Below are 21,918 nucleotides of genomic sequence, written 5' to 3'. Positions count from 1 at the left end.
TTCTTAAAGATAGTCATGTCAAAAAAATTAAAATCATTCCGTATAATGATATGCATAACTGAAATTCTGTGATGTGTCAATATTTTGACACATTTTGTTGAATTTTTAGAATAATATTTAAAATGATCTATTAGAATGTATTGCTAGTGATGATGCTGGAAAGTTCAGTGTTTCCCAACGTTAAATTATCTAAATTTATTTGAGATTGTTTAAAAAACCCATGAAAGTCAACAATTGTTATTCATATCAAAAATGCCTTTCATCAAAGACGCAGAAAGAAAACAAAAATAGTGACCATGCAAATTTGTAGCAAATAAATGTTCCATAGATATCTAACGCAAAATTCGCGAAATGTAAACATCTAGATAATAAACTTCATACTCTCTTTCGATTTAAATATTCTGGTCCTATATTCATTATAATATTAATGGTTGTACGTTGACATACCATCTAAATTGACCAATGATCTTTAAGATCTTGTTGAGTGTTTTTTGTTGACGATTCAGAATATGTTTAACAGAAGATTTGTAAATTGTATAAGACGTAACAATTTAATGAAAAAGTAAAATGTTGTAAACGTCTTGATAAAAGCCATGTTTGAAAAAGTAAAATTATTGCACATAATGACATGCATATGTAACATTCTTTGACGTGTCATTATTTTGACTCATCTTGTCAACTTTGTAGCTTCTACATACATATAACATTTAAAGTAAACTTTTCGAATGTGTGCTTTACGTTAATATGAAAAAGGTCGGTACTTTCCAATGGTAAAATGTCCAAAATAAATTACCGTTTGTTTAAAAATTTCATCAAAATTTACAACTGTTTTCCGTATAACACATGCGTAGAGTACTGAAATTATATAAGTCATTTGTGACAGATTACATAAAAACAAACAGTTATATTTAACTACAATGTTCGTGACATCAAAACAAAAGAAATTGATACACGGATATAAAACATTAAATCAGAAGGTTAAAATACACTATTACACAAAGGCGAGTAAACTTTAAAATTAACATACCTTCACAAATTCAAAAAGATTAAAAGCGACGAAACCAACTACATGTTGTCTTTGCTTCTGCTTGATAATAAAGAAATTGGAATGTTAAATAAATGCTTGATTTTAATCACCTGATGTTTTTATTGTAAAATATTGAATTCTGGTCATACCCAATAAAATATGAAATGCAAATTTTTTATTTTAGCTATTACTGAAGTAAATACAAAGAAGTTTTGACTTAAAAGCTTTATGCAACTAAACCTTTCACAGTTTACTATTATTTATTTCAAACATTGAACATCCTGACTTACATGCAAACTAACTGAAATAATCATAAAGGAAGACGGGGCAGCCAGCCTTTTACAAGTAAGATAGCTCAAAAATTAAAGATTTATAATTTAGGAAGTTAAGAAAATCGATAAACTGAGCTACTCTGAAATTGTCAGCGTTCCAACTTTGAAACAAGGTCAATGAATTTTGTCATTTGGTAAAAGTAAAATTATTGCACATAATGAGATGTATGTCTAACATACTTTGACGTGTCATTATTTTGACTTAACACGCTTATTTATTAACTTTGCTGTATTAATATAATTTGAAATAAACGATTGGAATAAATTGGTATTGATGTGAGAAAAGTCGTATTTTCCACGTGTAATGTATCCAAAATTTATCTGTGTTTGAAAATCCCACCAAAATAAAGAAAATTTATCCATATGAAACGTACTTGGCACTTATTTATAAGTTATATTTAACTACAATATTCGTGACATCAAAACAAAAAAAATTGATATATGTACACAAAACATTAAATCAGAAGGTTAAAATACACCATTACATAAAAGGAGTAAACATTAAAATCAACATACCTTCACAAATTCAGAAAGATTAAAAACGACGCACCCAACTGTATGATGTGTTTGCTTTTGCCTGATAATAAAGAGATCGGAATGTTAAATAAATGATTGATCTTAATCACCTGCTGTTTTTATTGTAAAATATTGAATTTTGTTCATACCCAATAGAATATAAAATGCAAATTTTTCATTTTAGCAATGACTCAAATAAAGACAAAGAAGTTTTGACTTGGAAGCTTTATGCAAATAAACCTTTGACAGTTTACTATTATTTATTTCAATTATCGAACATCGATAAACAGAGCTTTTCTGAAATTGTCAGCGTTCTAACTTTGAAACGTTGTCAATGAAGTTTCTTAATTTTGTAAACTTTTGATGCGGATAAACAAATAATCTGATTAGAGGCGTGAGAAGCAAGTAAAAGTTGGGGGACTCGAGATTTTAGGGGCAGTCTTTATTTAAAAATTGAATTTCAGAGTAACTATTCTCGAAGTCTCTAGTTTTGATTAATTTTGTCACACTCAGTAATCAGAGATACTTCAAAATTGACAGCGTTTGGACTTGACAGTTCATCATGCAAGGTTTTGTTATTTTGTGAACTTTTGACGAAAACAAATATTATAAATAGTCTATCTTACAACAGGTTTAACAATTATAGACCAGAAAAAAATCACGTGTACTATCACGTGAAGATGTGCGCTTTTTACTCAGAGTGGGCGCATTTTCTAAAGACATACCTAACAAAACGTTTTTATGTCATCATCTGTGTTACGAATAAGATAAATAGATAGATGACTATATGAAAGAGGAAAAAAATTCCTTTTGATAAAAGCCATATTAGATAAAATTAAAATCATTCCGCATTTATAATATGCATAGCTGAAATTCTGTGACGTGTTATAATATTGATTCATCTTGTTGATTTTTTAGACCTGTTGTATAAATAATATTTGAAATTAACCATAGGAATATTTGATTAATTACCTCGTATTGCTGGCGATGATGCTGGACAGTTCAGTGTTTTCTAACGTTAAATTTTCTAAAATTTATTTGTGATTGTTTAAAAAAACTCATGAAAGTCAACAAATGTTATTCATGTCAAAAATGCCTTTCAACAAAGACACAGAAACAACACAAAATTAGTTATCATGCAAATCTTTAGCAACTAATTGTTCCATAGTTATCTAACGCAAAATTTGCGAAATGTAAACATCTAGATAATAAACTTCATACTCTCTTTCGATGTGAGTATTCTTGTTCTATATTGTATAAAATGTTGTACACGTTATGATAAAAGCCATGTTAGAAAAAGTAAAATTATTGCACATAATGAGATGTATGTCTAACATACTTTGACGTGTCATTATTTTGACTTAACACATTTATTTATTAACTTTGCTGTATTAATATAATTTGAAATAAACGATTGGAGTAAATTGGTATTGATGTGAGAAAAGTCGTATTTTCCACGTGTAATGTATCCAAAATTTATCTGTGTTTGAAAATCCCACCAAAATGAAGAAATTTATCCATATAAAACGTACTTGGCACTTATTTATAAGTTATATTTAACTACAATATTCGTGACATCAAAACAAAAAAAATTGATACATGTACACAAAACATTAAATCAGAAGGTTAAAATACACCATTACATAAAAGGAGTAAACATTAAAATCAACATACCTTCACAAATTCAGAAAGATTAAAAACGACGCACCCAACTGTATGATGTGTTTGCTTTTGCCTGATAATAAAGAGATCGGAATGTTAAATAAATGATTGATCTTAATCACCTGCTGTTTTTATTGTAAAATATTGAATTTTGTTCATACCCAATAGAATATAAAATGCAAATTTTTCATTTTAGCAATGACTCAAATAAAGACAAAGAAGTTTTGACTTGGAAGCTTTATGCAAATAAACCTTTGACAGTTTACTATTATTTATTTCAATTATCGAACATCGATAAACTGAGCTTCTCTGAAATTGTCAGCGTTCCAACTTTGAAACGTGGTCAATGAAGTTTCTTAATTTTGTAAACTTTTGATGCGGATAAACAAATAATCTGATAAGAGGCGTGAGAAGCAAGTAAAAGTTGGGGGACTCAAGATTTTAGGGGCAGTCTTTATTTAAAAATTGAGTAACTATTCTCGAAGTCTCTAGTTTTGATTAATTTTGTCACATCTCAGTAATCAGAGGTACTTCAAAATTGATAGCGTTTGGATTTTACAGTTCATCATGCAAGGTTTTGTTATTTTGTGAACTTTTGACGAAAACAAATATTTTAAATAGTCTATCTTACAACAGGTTTAACAATTATAGACCAGAAAAAAATCACGTGTACTATCACGTGAAGATGTGCGCTTTTTACTCAGAGTGGGCGCATTTTCTAAAGACATACCTAACAAAACGTTTTTATGTCATCATCTGTGTTACGAATAAGATAAATAGATAGATGACTATATGAAAGAGGAAAAAAATTCCTTTTGATAAAAGCCATATTAGATAAAATTAAAATCATTCCGCATTTATAATATGCATAGCTGAAATTCTGTGACGTGTTATAATATTGATTCATCTTGTTGATTTTTTAGACCTGTTGTATGAATAATATTTGAAATTAACCATAGGAATATTTGATTAATTACCTCGTATTGCTGGCGATGATGCTGGACAGTTCAGTGTTTTCTAACGTTAAATTTTCTAAAATTTATTTGTGATTGTTTAAAAAAACTCATGAAAGTCAACAAATGTTATTCATGTCAAAAATGCCTTTCAACAAAGACACAGAAACAACACAAAATTAGTTATCATGCAAATCTTTAGCAACTAATTGTTCCATAGTTATCTAACGCAAAATTTGCGAAATGTAAACATCTAGATAATAAACTTCATACTCTCTTTCGATGTGAGTATTCTTGTTCTATATTGTATAAAATGTTGTACACGTTATGATAAAAGCCATGTTAGAAAAAGTAAAATTATTGCGCATAATGACTTGTATGTCTAACATACTTTGACGTGTCATTATTTTGACTTAACACATTAATTTAATAAACTTTGCTGTATTAATATAATTTGAAATAAACGATTGGAATAAACGATTGGAACTGTGTTTGAAAATCCCACCAAAATGAAGAAAATTTATCCATATAAAACGTACTTAGCACTAATTTATAAGTTATATTTAACTACAATATTCGTGATATCAAAACAAAAAAAATTGATACATGTACACAAAACATTAAATCAGAAGGTTAAAATACACCATTACATAAAAGGAGTAAACATTAAAATCAATATACCTTCACAAATTCAGAAAGATTAAAAACGACGCACCCAACTGTTCGATGTGTTTGCTTTTGCTTGATAATAAAGAAATCGGAATGTTAAATAAATGCTTGATTTTAATCACCTGCTGTTTTTATTGTAAAACATTGAATTCTGGTCATACCCAATTAAATATGAAATGCAAATTTTTTATTTTAGCTATGACTGAAGTAAACACAAAGAAGTTTTGACTTGGAAGTTTTATGCCAATAAACCTTTCACAGTTTACTATTATTTATTTCAATTATTGAACATCCTGACTTACATGCAAACTGACTGAAATAATCATAAAGGAAGACGGGGCAGCCAACATCTTACAAGTAAGAAAGCTCAAAAATTAAAGATCTATAAGTCAAGAAGTTAAGAAAATCGATAAGCAGAGCTTCTCTTAAACTGTCAGCGTTCAAACTTTGAATTGTGGTCAATGAAGTTTTGTCATTTTGTAAACTTTTGATCCGGATAAACAAATAATTTGATCAGGGTTGTGAGAAGCGAGTAAAAGTTGGGGGGCTCAAGATTTAGGGGCAGTCTACATTTAAAAAGGGAATTTCAGTGTAGTTAATCTCGAAGTTTCTAATTTTGATTAATTTTGTCACATCTCAGTAATCAGAGATACTCCAAAATTGATAGCGTTTGGACTTGACACTTCATCATGCAAAGTATTGTCATTTTGCGAACTTTTGACACAAACAAATATTTTAAATAGTCTATCTTACAATATGTTGAACAAATATAGACCAGAAAAAAATCACGTGTACTATCACGTGAAGAAGTGATCTTTTCACCCCAAGTAGGCGCAATTTCTAAAGACTTGCCTACAAAACGTTTTTATGTCATCATCTGTGGTACGAATAAGATAAATAGATAAATGACTTTATGAATGAGAAAAAAATTATTCTTGATAAAGGTCATGTTAGATAAAATTAAAATTATTGCACATAATGAGATGCAAAACTTAAATTCTGTGACGTGTTATGATTTTGATTCATTTTGTTGATTTTTTACCCCTGCCGTACCAATGATATTTGAAAAGACTAATGAAATTAATTGTTGGTTATAATGCAAGAAAGGTCAGTATTTTGAAATGATAAATTATCCAATGTGTTAATGAGAAAATCCCACCAAAATCAATAGATGTATCAATATAAAACATATGCAGAGGCCGCGGAACCGGGGGAGCATTGAGGGCATGTGCCCCCCTACTTTTTGCAACAGGGAAAAATGTGCCCTTTTTCTGGAATGAAAGTTCCCTTTTTCATGGTATAGAAATGCCCTTGTTTTTGGTAAAATTGGACTGAAGAAGTTTTTCTTAGGTACAAGTAGCCCCAAGAGTAGAACAAAGTAGAACAAGTCTAATGAGATCGCATTACTTAATAAAATTGTTCATGTAGTCATCTTAGTTCAATTTGTTAGCACGCACGCCGAGCAGTAGAGAATACGCATAGCATTCTAAGAATGTCTACCAATATTTTGCAGACTTTGAAACTTAATCATGATTCATGAAACAATGCATATCTGTAATATACTAAAACAGTAAGCTGCAAACTCACATGCCCTTTTCGGTCAGTACCCCACCTTTTGAGATACTTCAGCGGCCCCTGAACTTATGAAGCGCGAATTCCACCAGGAAAATGACATTCAGGTTTTTTTATGACAAATATAACAAAATTCTAGACATAAGGACAAACAATGACACTCTGATAGGTAAACTTATCAATTAAAATACCTTAACAAATTTAGAAAGATTAAGGGAGACGCAACCATTGATATGATGTCTTTGCTTTTTCTTGATAATAAAGAAATTGGAATGTTCAATAAATGCTTGATTTTAATCACCTACTGTTTTTATTGTAAAATATTGAATTCTGTTCATAACAGCGAGACGATAAAATGAGATGAGCAAATTTTATATTTTAGCTATAATTGAAATATACACGACAGGAATTGATTTAGAAATTTTATTGCAAATTCAATTTCAGTTCAAGTCAATCAACTCATAAATGTTGTACACATTTAACTATTGTTAACTTTCAGTATTGACATGGCTGTACGGGACCAAAACATCAGGATGCGGACACTATTTTGCTCGACCAAAGCGGAAATCCTTTACATGCAATGTTGTAGTTAGACATGAAGAAAGACATGAACTTCTGGGGAGCATATTTTCTAACGCCAAACGCGTGAGCCTTTCTAGCGAGGTCTATAAAGTCATGCTCACCCTTGGAAAATTTCTAAATCCCATCTAATCCCAAAAAGGTGATTACGATGACTTGGTATAAGGGTTTGATTATAAAATCTTTGATTGGCTAATCTATAATCTAAAACAAATATGGCGGATTCAACTCTCGTCTTTCGTCTTTCAAAAATTTTAATTGACGATATATTTTCTTACTTGGAACAACAGAATGTTTTCTGTTAGGATTGTAGATGCAGATTTTTACGTGGGAAAACCTATAGATGGCTTAGATATTTTGTTTTCTAAATTTCGCGAGGCGAATGTTAACCGTGTTCCAGTTTTGAGGATATTTGGCTCAACTCCTGGTGGACAGAAAACTTGTGTTCATATTCATCAAGTATTTCCTTACTTATACATACCTTACGATGGAACTAAACCCACAGATAAATATCTGAAACAATTTACGACAAGTGTAGACTTTGCTGTTCAAGTTGCGTTTGGTAGAACATCATCTTCTATGAAATATGTTCATAAAACTGAAATTGTTAAAAAATGTTATTTTCCTTGTTTTCTCCTCATGTTGACAAAGCTTACTATTATTAAATCTTTTTACTCTCTTCTTTACATCACAATACAAAATCTTCCATTTTCGACCCAATAACGTTTCAATATTATTCACCCAAAATGATTTTATTTTTTAGACCATTTTATGGTTATCATGAGAACGAAGAAGAGTTTATTAAGATGAAGTTGTACAATCCAAGAATAATTCCCAAGTAAGATATATTTTTCATGTTGTTCTAACATAAAACGACATCAAAATTTTTCATTTTTTTCAGACTTGTTGATCTTCTTCAGAATGGAGCTATATTGAACAAGTCATTTCAACCACACGAAGCTCATGTTCCTTATATTCTACAGGTAATTATTGTTTTTTATTATTAATGAGGAAAAACACATCTTTGACTGTTATAACCTAGACTGGAGTGTTTAGTTTGTAAACTGTGCACCAGACAGGGGCAAGGCCTGCAAAGTTTGTTGTTTATTTCTTTAGAAATTAATCCCATTCATTGTTTTTCAAAGTAATTGATTAAAGCAATATTTGTATTGTACATAGGAGTAAAAAATGGGCTGTCTTTTCTACCGACATCAGAGATGCAACATTTGCATGTATAGGTGCCCACTTTGCTATAATTATACATCAGATCTCAGGTGCCCAATAAAAACATTCCATTATGGATTATAGCTGTAAATTTCATGTGCAAAACATTTTGTCAATAAAGTAAATGGTTTGAACACATTGTGGAAGTATAGCTGCATGTTCGTTGATGTTGATCATAAAGGATACTACAGTATTGAGAAGGACTGTTGGGGATAGTCTTGATTGATGTTTTCACATCTAGATGAGATGATTACTGGTAACAATGTTAAAATGTCATTCAACACTAATGGCACTGACCTTCTTTAGTCTTCTCCTACCTGGTAGGTCAACTTCTATAGATTTTCACTAAGTTACATTATAAGAATTTTATTGAAATATCGTTTATTTTAGTTTCTAATTGATTACAATCTTTATGGTATGAACTTACTTCATGTAAGAAAAGTTCATTTTAGAGGAATTTCTTCAAAAACAGGAAAGTTTCATTATTGATTTTTCAGCATTCTATAAAAATCTAACACCACAAATGATTATTTACCATCAAATTGAATTTTATAGATAAAAATCATATAATAATAAATCAACTCCACTTCATGGTTCATCTCCAAATTCATTTCTCAATTTTCCTTCATCTCAACACTGGAATGAAGACACTATTCCTAGGTTTGTCTGATTCATTTATTTTACACTTGAAGATTAATTGAAACCAAAAAGATTTGTGTAAATCCTTAATCCTAAATTTGACACATGTGCGTATGATTTATCCCAAGATTTAGAGTCAATGCTCAATCCAGATTACAGAATTTACATTTAAAAAATTAGTTTAACTTTGAAATGATCTTTGTGATAACTATCTTTACAGTTGATATTCATCATTTTAATGTTTGTTATTTGTCATTATTTAGAAATTTATGCCTGGATCCTACTGTGAAAAAAGTCAGTCGTTGTGAACTTGAAGTTGATGTAATTGCTGAAGACATCTTGAATCAAATAAATGTTGAAAGTAAAATTTACTTATCTTTATGTCTTCATTTTACTGTTTATACATCTTTAATGAGTTTATTATGTTTATGAAGGTTGTATTGGTCATAATCCTGGTATAACTGCTATGTGGGAAGATGAAAGACAACGAAGACGAGATATTGGACTATCTTCACAAGTTCCTCTTCCTGTTTCACAAGGTAAGGTACAAAAAATACATGTTACATCATTGTATAGCTCACAATACATTTCATGCATTTTATATTGTTATGGCATTCAGCGGCTGTGACATGTTCATCTCCGAATGATGCTGTTTTATAGTACATAAAATTTCATGTTTTGTTAAAGATGTGTTTAACTTTTCCTTTATTAATTTTTGTTTACTTTACAGCAGTGTGCGAATTAGTTGAGAAAAAACGATGTGCAATTTTTTTTGACAAAAGTGTTTCTTTAGTTGGCATAATAAAATCGATATTACGTTAATTATTATATAGCGCTAATTTCTAAATTAATATTTTTAAACATGCACAAATTCATATGATTTACGACAGTGTTTTTTGTTGCAACCGCTGATTCAGTTACAAATGTATGAGAGAAATTTTTTTCGCATGTTATTCTCTCCTCTTTTTTGTGCAATCTTTACAGCGCAATAAATTCACCACTTGGCCATCATCCTGGCACTCAAATAAGTCAGCATTAGATGTTTCCATCCAATTTTTTACTGTATTAACTTTGCTAGCAGCTACAACCTTTCGATGAAAGTGACAAGAAAGACAAAAGTGAAAAGAGAATAACCGAATATACTTTTGCTTTTTGATTATTAACAGTAACATCCTTGATGTTTGCTTACGATAAAGAACATCATATTTATGTCATATTACAAGCAATATGTAAAATCAAAAAGTATGGCTGATCAAGGTTGCCAAGGTTGCTTAGTATTTTTAGGCAAATTTGACTTCTTTTTCTCACGTTAGGCTTATTTAAAATCAAAATTCCCTTTGGTTTGATTTTCAAATTTAGCTTATTTAAGTTTTTTTGTCTTTTTTATAGGGGAACTCCACCCAAAAATAATGTTGGTCTTAAAAGTTCCATTTTTATGCAAAGGTTACTATATTTTTGAAATTTTTACATCAGCTATTTTATTTTTGACAAAATCGCGTCTTCAAGTGCGCTATTTGAGCTGTTTTGAGGCTTAGCAGCGTGGGCACAGAAAGCGTCAGCGGAAATGATTTTGACGTCATATCGTCAAACCGATTTGGAGTTAAGTTTACAACAAAGTAAAATAATAAGGCACAGCCTAGCACAAAAACAAAACAATCGCTTATAATGGCTTTTTTGGAAGAACCTCGGCCTAATTCACCAATCGATAGTGAAATGGAAGACAATCCAACAAACAATATTCGGCCATATCAGTTTGAGCCCGAATGGCCGGCTGATGAACACGAAGAAGCTCACCAGTTTGAGGATAACGAAGAACAGGAATTTTTGTATATTGACGATGAATCTCGGCGCGACAATCTTGAATGGTGGGTAGTAAAATGTTATATTATTCTAGACCATTGTTTCTATCTCAAAAGTACGTTTTCAGTTTTTGAAGTTGACCACGTCCACACACACATAATACTTTAGATTTTAAAGTTTTTATTGTAAGATACAAATTTTATTGAAGTTTTGACATTTACTTTACAAGATCCTTTCTTTTAACATATTCAGGTGTCAATGTGGTAACTGCCAAATAATGGATAATAACGAGGAATGTTTATGCTTCAAAGAGATTTCCAATATTTGTGACAAAAATTTAGAGGCAGTAGAAACGAATGAGACCACCGAAGTCCCTTTATGCATTACACAACATCCTGGTTTTGAGCCTGTTTGTCTTAATAGGTGGGTTTTACAAACAGCTTGGTACCAGTACAAGCAGCAATATGAGGTAGCATATGATGGGCCCGAGGACAAACTGTACCGCCATATTGCATATAGACAGTTGGCTAGATGGTGCTGGGGTGTCTTGGGTAGAGAAGTGAGAGTCATCTTGCCATCATGTGCAGTTACTCGCATTAGAGAAACATTTCCAGTCCTCCACCTGGCCTTGCAGAGGAATTTCAATTTGAAGGCTTTCACTATGTTGATGAATGAAGTATTTTATTATGATATAGGTATATACCCATTACAATTACTTTGTATGTCAATATTAAAGTGGCATAGCCATTTAACCAGTTATTAAAGTGGCATAGCCAGCTCATTTACAGGTCATGCTATGCACATTTATTATTATTAATTTATTACAAAAAAAAACAGATTTACAAAGAAATGATTATAAATGTGGCTTGGCTATTACACTGGTTATAATATAACTATAATTAATTACATGAATAGTTTGTGTAATGCAGTGGTGAAACTAGCTATAGCAAAAGGTTTTGCTATGTTAATATTTAAGAATGAACATTTTTTAAGTAGTACAAAAGTTGTCTTCACTGATTCAACATCATATTATATGGGTATGGCAAAACCTGTTGCCATAGCTAACATCACCACTGACATTTTATGCAAATCTAGCATGATGTTCCTTTACAAGTACTTCTTTCCTGGGTGGACATGATTTAGAAATGTTCTTTGGAAGATTCTTGCCATGATGTACAAGTTCAATCTCCTCAGTTTTGCATGCATTCACAACCTCCGCAAGTAGTTTATCAATGTACTGGTACTCTTTCTTTTCTTTCATTGCTTCTTTGTTTTAGCAAAAATCATTTTGTAACGGTCTTGCCCTTTGTTTGTCCCTGACTTAATGACTGCTTTATCACGTTTAATATTGTTGTTGTGATCTAATGCTGCTCACTGAGTGCGGGCTACCATCCCAGGAAATGAAAAAAATGCTCTCGCTTTGGGCAGGTCTTTTAGAAGCCTCTTGTCACTTATCACCTTCTCTGCAGCGATATATGCTTGTGAAGTAGGAGATAACCACTTCTTCTGCTTTGTTTCTTTTTCTCTTAATTGTTGGTGGCAACATTGATGAAAATATGTGTTCCCCTTCCAGAAATGCTTGTTGGAAATGTGGTTAAGGACAGACTTCCATTTTTCCACCAATTCTTCTGCATTCTTGTTACAACTTGCAGAGCATCACCAAAGATGATTAGAAATGGACTTAATCCAATGGGTGAAGTCATCATTTCCCTTAATGTTAGCCTTCTTTGTTAGTTTTTTTTGTGAAAGATTTAGACAAATGCCACACATCATATTGGTGATCAATATGAGGGTGTTTGTTTTTCAACCTCTGCATCCACAGTATTCAGCATCGACAGTGTAGTTTGGACTTCCATGGCATGTAAACTCCTCACAACAAATGAACACTGTGTTGATGCATCTTTGGTTTGTGGCTTGCAATAATTAGTTGGCAATGCTTCAGACTGTCAGACGCACCCAAATCACAACTGTTATTTTGTTTCTGGCTCAACCACTGAGAAAACATTTGTACTTGTGGAGGAACATTGTTCTAAAATATTTGAAAGCTGAAAATAGAAAAATAGAAATATTTAGAAAATACTTTAGGCTATAACTTTTTGTGATTAAAATTTAACAAGAAATGCTTTTACTAACTTCCTCCTTGTCTTGGTCAGCCTGACGTTTCTCTGTACGATGCTCGCTAGACAGACGCTTTTACTGGGTTGAGGGCCAAATGAAAGATCGATGGTACTGCATCCCAGTTTCAGCCTTTTAAAGGTTTCCATGGTGTAAGTTTCTGTCTTAGGTCCGATTCAAAACAATCGGGAGCAAAGTGCTCGCTGCAAACGTAACAGTATTGGAGAGGAGGTAGATTTTCCTCCGTATTCTAGCAATCCATTATTATACAATTCATGTACACAATTAGGAAACTATAAGTTCATAGTACTTCTGTCTCATTACAATGATTTTGAGATTAAGGCAACCGAGAGAACTGTTTAATTATTCAGATTAGCAATTGACACTGGATATATAATTGAATTTATATAGGCAAACTTTATGGATGTGGAAACCGTCTCATTAAAACAGAATACACAAATAACCATCTCAATACTTGCAATGTGCTGTAAAAGTTGCTAGTGTATACCTACGAATAAAAATTCTGACGTTTCGAAAAGAAACATTTTGTGATTAGGAGGTGCTTTTTTGACGCAAGTTTATTATGACTGTGCAATGACTTTACATAAAGCTTTGAGGAGCAATTGACGATATGACGTCAATACAGGCCGCTGACATATTTCTGCTCCCACGCACCGGATGCCCTAGCTGCAGCATTAAACTTCATTTTGTGAAAATATTGAATCAAACAAACAAAAAAATTGCCGCATATTTATTTTCACGGGACAGACAAAGTTTTAAGACCAACATTATTTTTGGGTGGAGTTCCCCTTTAAGAATCAAAATCAAAATGTTTCCTGATTTTACTGAAAATCCTCAAAATAGCTATGATGCCAAAAACAGTACGTAACGGTTTACAAAACAACGCAAATGCAAAAATTGACATTAATAATGTATGACACCCCTATTGTCATAAGCATATAAGCACCATGTATGTAGACTGTTGACAGACTTCCCAGTCGCAGTGGCAACGTCTTTGAATTTGATGACATTGTGTCAACATGGATTTTAATGTCGTGCAGCGCACTCGCTTATAAAGTAAAGATCAGTAAAGATTAAGCTTGAAACGTTTTTCAATTTATGTGGTAGTAATCAATAATGAAGTTTTTTGTATATCGTTTGAAAAAGTGATGTGCAATTGTTTTCATTTTAGCTAAAACGATGTGCAAATTGCACATTGCACACCGCTAATTCGCACACTGCCATGATTAGACATGGATATCAATGGTGATTGTGTACAGTTCCATTTGTGTTTAGTAAAATATGTCTTATATGAAGTTTTTCAATCAATCGTTTTTATTTTATTGTTTATTGAGAAGGTAGTGATGATGAACATGATGAAGATATTTATGAAGATAAAGAATCAATATTAATGTCACAGCCATTTTGGAAAGATGATGAAGAGGAACATGATTCCCAAAGGTAAAAGTATCCATTTTTGTTTATAAAATAAAGACAGAAAAATGCGTGCGTTGATTTGTCTATAGTTGAGTTAACATTAGCAAACTTGGCATGAGCGAACCTATCTGAGCTCAATCAATTAAAATCAATCAAAGAGAGTTTCCAAATCAATCATGAAAACATGTTACAGGAAAAATTAAAACATTTGTTTTTAATTTGTCTGTTTTGTATTATCGTTGTTTTATAAAGAAGTAAAGATGTTTTTCGTGTTTACACAGGCTTATGCAAACCTCGGAGACGTTTGTGAGAACTTTGGAGCAGGTGCAAGCCTTTGACTCTGGTCATCACTGATCGAGTTCTCCCAAAGGTCTCCTTGCTTTTCATAATCCTGTGTAAACACTGTAAACATCTTAAATGAAAAACAATCAATCTTCTCTAAAGTTTTGAGTAGCTGTCTTCTTCACTTGCAGTTCGGAGGATGAAGAGGAAATGGACTGGAAACCACCTTTACGTATGTCTCAAGTGGATGGTCTTGGTGATGACGAGGACTTCAGGGGACATGTGTAGTCAATCAGTTTTCACTCCGCGAGAGAATCTCGAAACACTAAACACGCGTGTCTGGGTGTAATCTCGCGTGTCTGGATGTAAGATTTGGCTTTAATTATTTGCTTGAGGTAGCGTTCCATGTTCAATGGTAACAACATACATCATCTTAATGCAATTTTATTTGTTTAATTCCCACGCAGGCAGAAAGTTCTCTCTCATCCTAAATGTACAGCAGCCGTTCGACAAACATCATTTAGTAAAGATGGAAGGTAAATTTTACATGTTACGTTTCATCTCACGGGAACAATTTCTTTGTTTACCCATGTAAAATTATTGTTTTTTGAACATTTTTCAAAGTCAAGGAAAGCATGTGAAAAGAACATAGATAACATTTTCATAATGATAAAATAACATGTTTTTCTCATTAAAACTTTCACTTTGCGAAGATATTTTACTATTTGTTTTCCTGTGGCACATTTTTCATTTATCTACCAAGAGCCCATTTCCAACGCGAAATTGAAAGTGACCGTTTTCGTTCATTGGTCATTGAGAAAGTTTTTGCGAGATTTTAGAGTTGATTTCACAGTATTTACACCTTGTAAATTGTCAAGTTTAGAGCAAAGTCCACTATGACTGGATGGTAAATAATTTGCACAGCGAATATTTAACTTTCAACAACCTTAGCGGTAGTCATTTGACTTTGAATTTTCTGTTGAACACACGAATTTAAACATGTTAACGTTTCTTTAATTGACGTCATAACTAAAATTATTATTGTGATTGGCTCCTTAGGAGCATGTCACCATTCAACAAGTAATCTTTCAATGTTTGTTTCAAACATTGCATTTTACATGCGCCCAATGCATTTAAAACAAAAGATAATGAGATAAAATTCCTTATTATCTTTTGTCTTAAATACATTCGGCACATGTAAAATGCAATGTTTGAAACAGGCCTTAAAAACGCATTGAAGGATTACTTGTTGTCTTTGTGAAAGGTGACATGCTCCTAAGGAGCCAATCACAATAATAATTTTAGTTATGACGTCAATTAAAGAAACGTTAACATGTTTAAATTCGTGTGTTTTACTTCAACAGAAAATTACTCACTTTAACGTTGTAGGAAGAAAGGTAAATTCTGTCTTTTTACTGACAAATACGGAAGTATGAGTTACATGGAATAATGAACTGGTCTTAGTGTAGGCCTCGTAATCTGAAAGATTTCACTGTAAAATGCTTTCATCATGATTATAAGTCTTTGATCGTGTGAAACTTGTTACATCGTTCAAACTCAACTCACTAAAGCTATTCGTGCAATGAAGGTGAATGTTCTACCGTTTGAATAGTCAAACAGAAAACATATAACAATTTGCTCATTCTCAATATATCTGATTAAGAATTTAAAACGCAAACTAACGTCATATGCAGAGTTATTCATCATGAAATCTCATACATGTGTTTCATATTTTCTTATATTGTAGATCCCACAAGAATGGAGTTGTGAAAGTCCCTTTACCACCTGTGTCATTCACTTCAATTACTCTTACTAGTTTGTCATTACTCATGTGTCATGGTGATTCATGGCCAAGAATGTTCATTTGTAGTTTGGATTCTTTGTTGATGTCAGTTGTTTGTTCATATAATGATGATGGGCCCCATTGTTATATGAACCCACCTAAAGGTGGTCAACTGATACTCACAGAAGATCAACTCTGCACTAAGCATTCTTTGAGTAATGATAAAACTGGGGTATTGAAGGGCGGTCCCTTTTCCTTCGCTTGAAGTTACCATAACAGTGCATTGTGAATTGTAGTCTATCGAAATGGCGATTCATCATATCAGTAGCTTCTTTATTGGTTGATGATGCTCCTTACTTCGTGTATGGAATGGTATCGACATGTTGAATGGACATCGCATAACGGCATATGTACGTATGAACATTTACATTGAAGTGATTGCACTATAAAAATGGACTACATTCTACGAAGATGGAAAACAAGCGAGTGGAAAACACGATCTATATCTTGTGGTTTGTAAGTTGAGTAGATATAAGTGTTAAAATTAACTTGTATGAGTAACTGCATGAGATAGTTAAAAGGATCCTGATGGTCTATCTTTATAATTTGAAACTTAACCATGAAAAACACCCAACTTAAAAAAGTGTCAATAAAAGATGTCACTTGCTGTGAGAAAATAGCTGGCTTTCACTCGCTACTTTTTAGTAATTTTATTTAACGTTTATTAAGAAAATTGCAATGATGCAAGTAGGGTTCATTGAATTACTAAGATAAAAATTTTACAATTAATTTCAACGATACAACGTAAAAACTACGCGGTGAAAAAAAAGGAAGAGACCGACCAAGTCGCCTGGATCAAACTGACCAGGACAACCCTTGGAAATCAGGTATTAAAGTTTTGTTCTTTTCAATATAATTAATTTCTGTTTTTGTTCCTTCATTATGCTGACATTTATAACGTGTTTTTTATAGAGTAGCTATGTCTGTAGGCCTTCTAACTGGACAATGAATGAACGACGAAGTCGGGCAGAAACACCAAGAAACAAGCGTCGTTATTATAAGATGCACACTTGCTAATTTATTTATCCATAATGTCTATCAGTATAACGCATTTTCAAATTCGACCGTTAAAAATTTCCGTATAACTAAATGTTCACAATTGTTAAATTTTCTGACAAAACACACGAGTGAAAGCCAGCTATTAATTAATGAGGCAACATAGAAAATTTCAATGGAATAAAGTCTAGCAGACATCAAAATTTATTTTTATGCAAGTCATAACGTCTCTTTAGTCATTTCATTTTTAATTGTTATGGGCAGGTGAATGGTCAGGTCCCTACGTACTGAATAATTTTTATACATGATTTATATATGGCTGCTATTAGTTTTCGTTTTTCGTCTATTGATTACAATTTTTGTTAACACTCTGCACTATTTCATTTTTGTGCTCTACAAAGTTTGCGTTTCTTTGTACGAACAAAAATATTTGCTGTGTCAATAGGGTAGTCAGCCCACATTTTATTGCTCCGTAAATTTAAATTTTTATACGACTGTATAAGACGCACGATCTGACTACGCTGCATGTTAAAGTAGATCATCGGGATCATTGAAAACAACAAAATATAAAACATCATAAAACACTACAAAATTTGAGGCAATTCTTCTAAATTTTTATTTTTCTTTTATTGGAGGGTTTTTACCGGATCCGCCGGTTTTCCCTCCCATTTCGTTTTGGTTTGAAAAAACAGTGTCCACATTTGGGGCCAAGTGAAGCCATTTGTCATAACATTATTTATCGTAGTTATCATGAATATTCACGTTTCTTTTCATTTCTTGGCTTTTGGGTACAACTCCCAAAACACTGCGTTTATAAAATACAATGGCATACATTTAAAAAAATTGGCACGCAATTCATACATGTTGGTAGCCTGCAATTATTTAGCTACTGAATGAAGTAGATTTAATCAACATAGTCAAAATAAAATTATATATTTAATATTATTTTACGTCAAATTTTTTCAAGATTTGAAAATGCCATTTAGTTATATGATCAAGTAATATTCTAACCCTGGAATCCAATGTTCTACACAGTAAAATAGATTGGTCAAAATGACCAAAAAAATTGGTCATTTGAATGCACCAGAGAAGAACAATTTTTACAGGTCAAAACAACCAATTCCTAAATTGGTCAAAAATACCAAAAACAAAACTGGTTAAATTTACCAATTTATTTGACCAATTTTATTTGGTTGTTTTTACCATTAAATAAGCATTTTTTCAGGTGCATATCCATGACCATTTGACCAATATAGAGGATCTTTTAACTAAGCTAAAGAAAATCAATCACACAATTATAAATAGCACATTTTTGCAAACACAGAATACTTAAAATCTCTACTACATGCCATTAATTAACACTACAAAGTTTTCTACTTCATAGAAGAAATAAAATGATCGACAAAAGTTGGCAATTGAGCCTTACAATTGCATTTTGAATTTAAAAGCAAATGTTCTAAAAGAATAAATACATTTTGCAATGTCCATTAACGCCTTTAGGATACTCAGCATTAAAAGTATAAAAGAACTAAGTAAAATAATAACTGCATTGACAATATTTTCCGTTTTCAGCTTTGCCACAATCATCCCTCAGCCACCAACATTATTGAATGAATGTTTCTTAATGTTCCTGTTGATAGGAGTCCAGGAGACAAACTTTTGTTAATGATCTCTTGAACTTCCCCAAGCTTTTACCCTTCAACAGAGATAAAATTATTTATCAATTTTTCACACATTTATGCAGAAAATATTATTTGTGACAATATCAACTCTTACATCAACAATGTCCCAAAATAGCTTTTGTTCATATCTCGATGGGTGCATTGGTCATCTAACACATAAGGCAAACATGCCATTATACACCGGTTCTTGACCTCTAAAATAATCAACATAGCATAGAATGAATATATTACCATTATCACTCTCTAAAGCATTAACACTTCAGTATAAATAGGGATTTTAACTTATTGATTTTTACACCAACCTTTCTCATCTTCAACTGGACAATCCTCCAGCTCTTCAAGGATACTGCTGACATTCTTTTGCTTTGTCTTTTTAATAGCAGACAGCATTTTATATTTGTGCAAATTCCATCGTTCCTTCATGTCTTGCACAACATCACTCTTCTCCAAAATACGTCCTAACTCTGCTTTCAGCTGGAAAAAATTAAACCAAAAAACTAATTATCTTTCTCTAAGTAATTGTAATTCAACAGACAGTTTTGCTACAGCATATATACTCATGAACAGCTGCAGATTAATAATTGGCAAAAAACTCATATTCATAAATTCATATGCTACATATAATCTGTTGAATTAAAATTGTTTGTAGTACTAGAATCTAGTAAAGTATACCATGCACATATGAATATTACCCTCTCATCAGTCTAACATGCCTAATACTTCAACCCATACCTAAACCATTTTATGTAGAAAACCTGTAAGGCTTCAATTTACCTTTTGAGTAACGTCATTCCAAATACACGTAAACTTCTTGTGAAGTTTTATTCGAGGAATCATCTGATAAATATCATGTGGTTCTAAATTGAAAAAATCCTCACCGTCGACTTGATTAGCTTTAAAAATATAAGAAGCAAAACGTCAATGAAATTACGTTATTGCTGTTGGTATTCTCTAAAAGCGCTCGACCAAATCTGCCTGCTAGCAAAACGTAAACAAGGCAAGTCATCTATAAATCTAATTTTGAATTATTTTCTACACTAGATTTATGCACGAGACAACAACCCTCACACATGCGACCTACATTTCAGGATGAGACAATACCTTTAAAATCTTCGACAATTTCATCCAATTTGTTGTTTTTCAAAAAAAGAATAATGTCAGCGACAGATGATTGTTTGTTGATTTCCATTTTGCCCACAATACAAGAGTTTAAACGCTTAAATGCACTTCAACAAAGCACAAGAAGTTTAGAAACACGCCACGCGACTACATACATCGGCAACAGGAAGTCAGGCACGTGCCGCTTTGCGTAATGGGATGTCATGTGACCAAATCGACCAATCGCCGCAAGTTCGCAACTAATTGGACAAAGAAATGCACTTAATGACACTTAATATTGATCTGATTTTACTCATTCATTGCTCTAACAAACGGTAACGGAGTTGTCACTTGACTAGTGACGCAAGAATATTCGTAAAATTCAATTAATTATGCCACGATTGTGTTGTCAGGTATGTGCAACGTTTTTCAACGTCTGTCGCTGGAATGTTGCATCATTTGGTCGCTGTTCATGAACACGATGCCAGATTGCATATTATCTGCGAAGTGCCGGAATGTAATTCAACCTTCGCTAAGGTAAGCTTTTGATTCTTGATACGACACTGATTTGTTTGTTATTTGTTAAAAATATTTACTTATTCAGTGCGTTCACGGATTTGTTGTTTAGGTTAACTCTTACAAAAGTCATCTTAGAAGAAAGCACGCCAATGTTGACTTAAACTCACGTCATCTATGTTGCGTTGAATCAGCGAGTAGCACTCACAACAATTTTGTCCTGATGAGGATGGCCTTGAACTCTTAATTGATGAATTCAACAGGAAAATGAACTTGATGACTCTGTTCAAGCAATGGAACACAAAAAGGCTCAATTTCTTCTAAAAACAAAAGAAATCAATCTGCTCACACAAAAATGTGTGGATAACATTGTAGAAGATTCCACTGAACTTGTCCAAGGAACAGTCAAAGCAATTAAACACGGTTTGCAAAATTGCTTAGAGAAAGCTGGATTAAATTATAATGATGTGCCAGGTCTTGATGAATTATTTGATGAAGGACATGCTATCTCAAATCCATTCAAACATATTTCCACAAAGTATAAACAGAATGCTTATTTTGAGGAGCATTTTGGCTTAGTTGTAAGTTTTATTTCTATGTTTTTTGACTTTTTTTAGAATGTTTAGAGTTTTGGATAAAGTTTTTTGAGATTTTTAACATATTTGAGCCAGCTGCTCTTTAGTGCTTGTTATGCATAATCATTATTTTAATTGTAGCAACCCAGACAATTAAACTTGGACACAGAGTTGTGAAAAGACGTTCAAGGACTGTGTACAAAGAGGTTATTAAAGATGACGAAATCATGTACATACCACTGCTTAAATCCTTGGAAAAAATGCTCAATGTAAAAGGAGTACTTGAACAGGTCAGATTGTTAATAGCATGGTTGTGTTTTTTTATGTTGGCAAGTTTATCAAACTATGACAACTACATCTTTGCAAGTACCCATATCAATAACAGGGTTGCAAAATATTAA

At 32.2% G+C, this 21,918-nt stretch overlaps 4 protein-coding genes, 1 long non-coding RNA gene and 1 pseudogene across 10 annotated transcripts in view; 4 read left to right on the top strand and 2 right to left on the bottom strand.

Moving 5' to 3' along the window:
* LOC124442023 overlaps positions 1–21,918 on the top strand; it is a 103,332-nt pseudogene that overhangs the window by 26,953 nt on the left and 54,461 nt on the right.
* Positions 1–21,918, bottom strand: part of LOC124442019 — a 76,899-nt gene that overhangs the window by 13,818 nt on the left and 41,163 nt on the right. The window lies entirely within an intron of this gene.
* LOC124442073 lies at positions 8,073–16,584 on the top strand. 4 transcript variants are annotated; one of them, XM_046992610.1, is made up of 8 exons: positions 8,080–8,148; positions 8,231–8,293; positions 9,437–9,534; positions 9,608–9,712; positions 14,447–14,549; positions 14,999–15,172; positions 15,275–15,343; positions 16,555–16,584. In XM_046992610.1, the coding sequence occupies exons 2-6, from the start codon at positions 8,274–8,276 to the stop codon at positions 15,093–15,095; spliced, it is 423 nt and encodes a 140-aa protein (XP_046848566.1). In that variant the 5' UTR covers positions 8,080–8,148; positions 8,231–8,273; the 3' UTR covers positions 15,096–15,172; positions 15,275–15,343; positions 16,555–16,584. The 4 variants fall into 4 exon arrangements, with proteins under 4 accessions (XP_046848569.1, XP_046848566.1, XP_046848568.1 ...); XM_046992612.1 differs by lacking the exon at positions 16,555–16,584 and having other exon boundaries at positions 15,275–15,523; XM_046992611.1 differs by lacking the exon at positions 8,080–8,148 and having other exon boundaries at positions 8,212–8,293.
* On the top strand, positions 10,629–11,976 carry LOC124442045 (P2X purinoceptor 7-like). Of its 2 annotated transcripts, none has more exons than XM_046992560.1 (2): positions 10,629–11,038; positions 11,397–11,976. In XM_046992560.1, the coding sequence occupies exons 1-2, from the start codon at positions 10,839–10,841 to the stop codon at positions 11,734–11,736; spliced, it is 540 nt and encodes a 179-aa protein (XP_046848516.1). In that variant the 5' UTR covers positions 10,629–10,838; the 3' UTR covers positions 11,737–11,976. The 2 variants fall into 2 exon arrangements, with proteins under 2 accessions (XP_046848516.1, XP_046848515.1); XM_046992559.1 differs by having other exon boundaries at positions 10,630–11,038; positions 11,226–11,976.
* LOC124442093 lies at positions 17,131–17,717 on the top strand. The gene is made up of 2 exons (XR_006947109.1): positions 17,131–17,477; positions 17,563–17,717. It is a non-coding gene; the product is annotated as an uncharacterized LOC124442093 (long non-coding RNA).
* LOC124442069 lies at positions 19,404–20,701 on the bottom strand. 2 transcript variants are annotated; one of them, XM_046992603.1, is made up of 4 exons: positions 20,430–20,701; positions 20,103–20,221; positions 19,631–19,802; positions 19,404–19,522 (listed from the first exon to the last, which is right to left on the bottom strand). In XM_046992603.1, the coding sequence occupies exons 1-4, from the start codon at positions 20,515–20,517 to the stop codon at positions 19,419–19,421; spliced, it is 483 nt and encodes a 160-aa protein (XP_046848559.1). In that variant the 5' UTR covers positions 20,518–20,701; the 3' UTR covers positions 19,404–19,418. The 2 variants fall into 2 exon arrangements, with proteins under 2 accessions (XP_046848559.1, XP_046848560.1); XM_046992604.1 differs by having other exon boundaries at positions 20,103–20,185; positions 20,430–20,699.

The sequence above is a fragment of the Xenia sp. Carnegie-2017 genome, unplaced genomic scaffold (assembly GCF_021976095.1).
Source record: "Xenia sp. Carnegie-2017 unplaced genomic scaffold, XeniaSp_v1 HiC_scaffold_20, whole genome shotgun sequence".
NCBI classification, from domain to species: Eukaryota; Metazoa; Cnidaria; class Anthozoa; order Malacalcyonacea; family Xeniidae; genus Xenia; species Xenia sp. Carnegie-2017.
The sequence above is the reverse complement of the archived record's forward strand: the minus strand, read 5'-3'. Positions and strand labels throughout refer to the sequence as shown.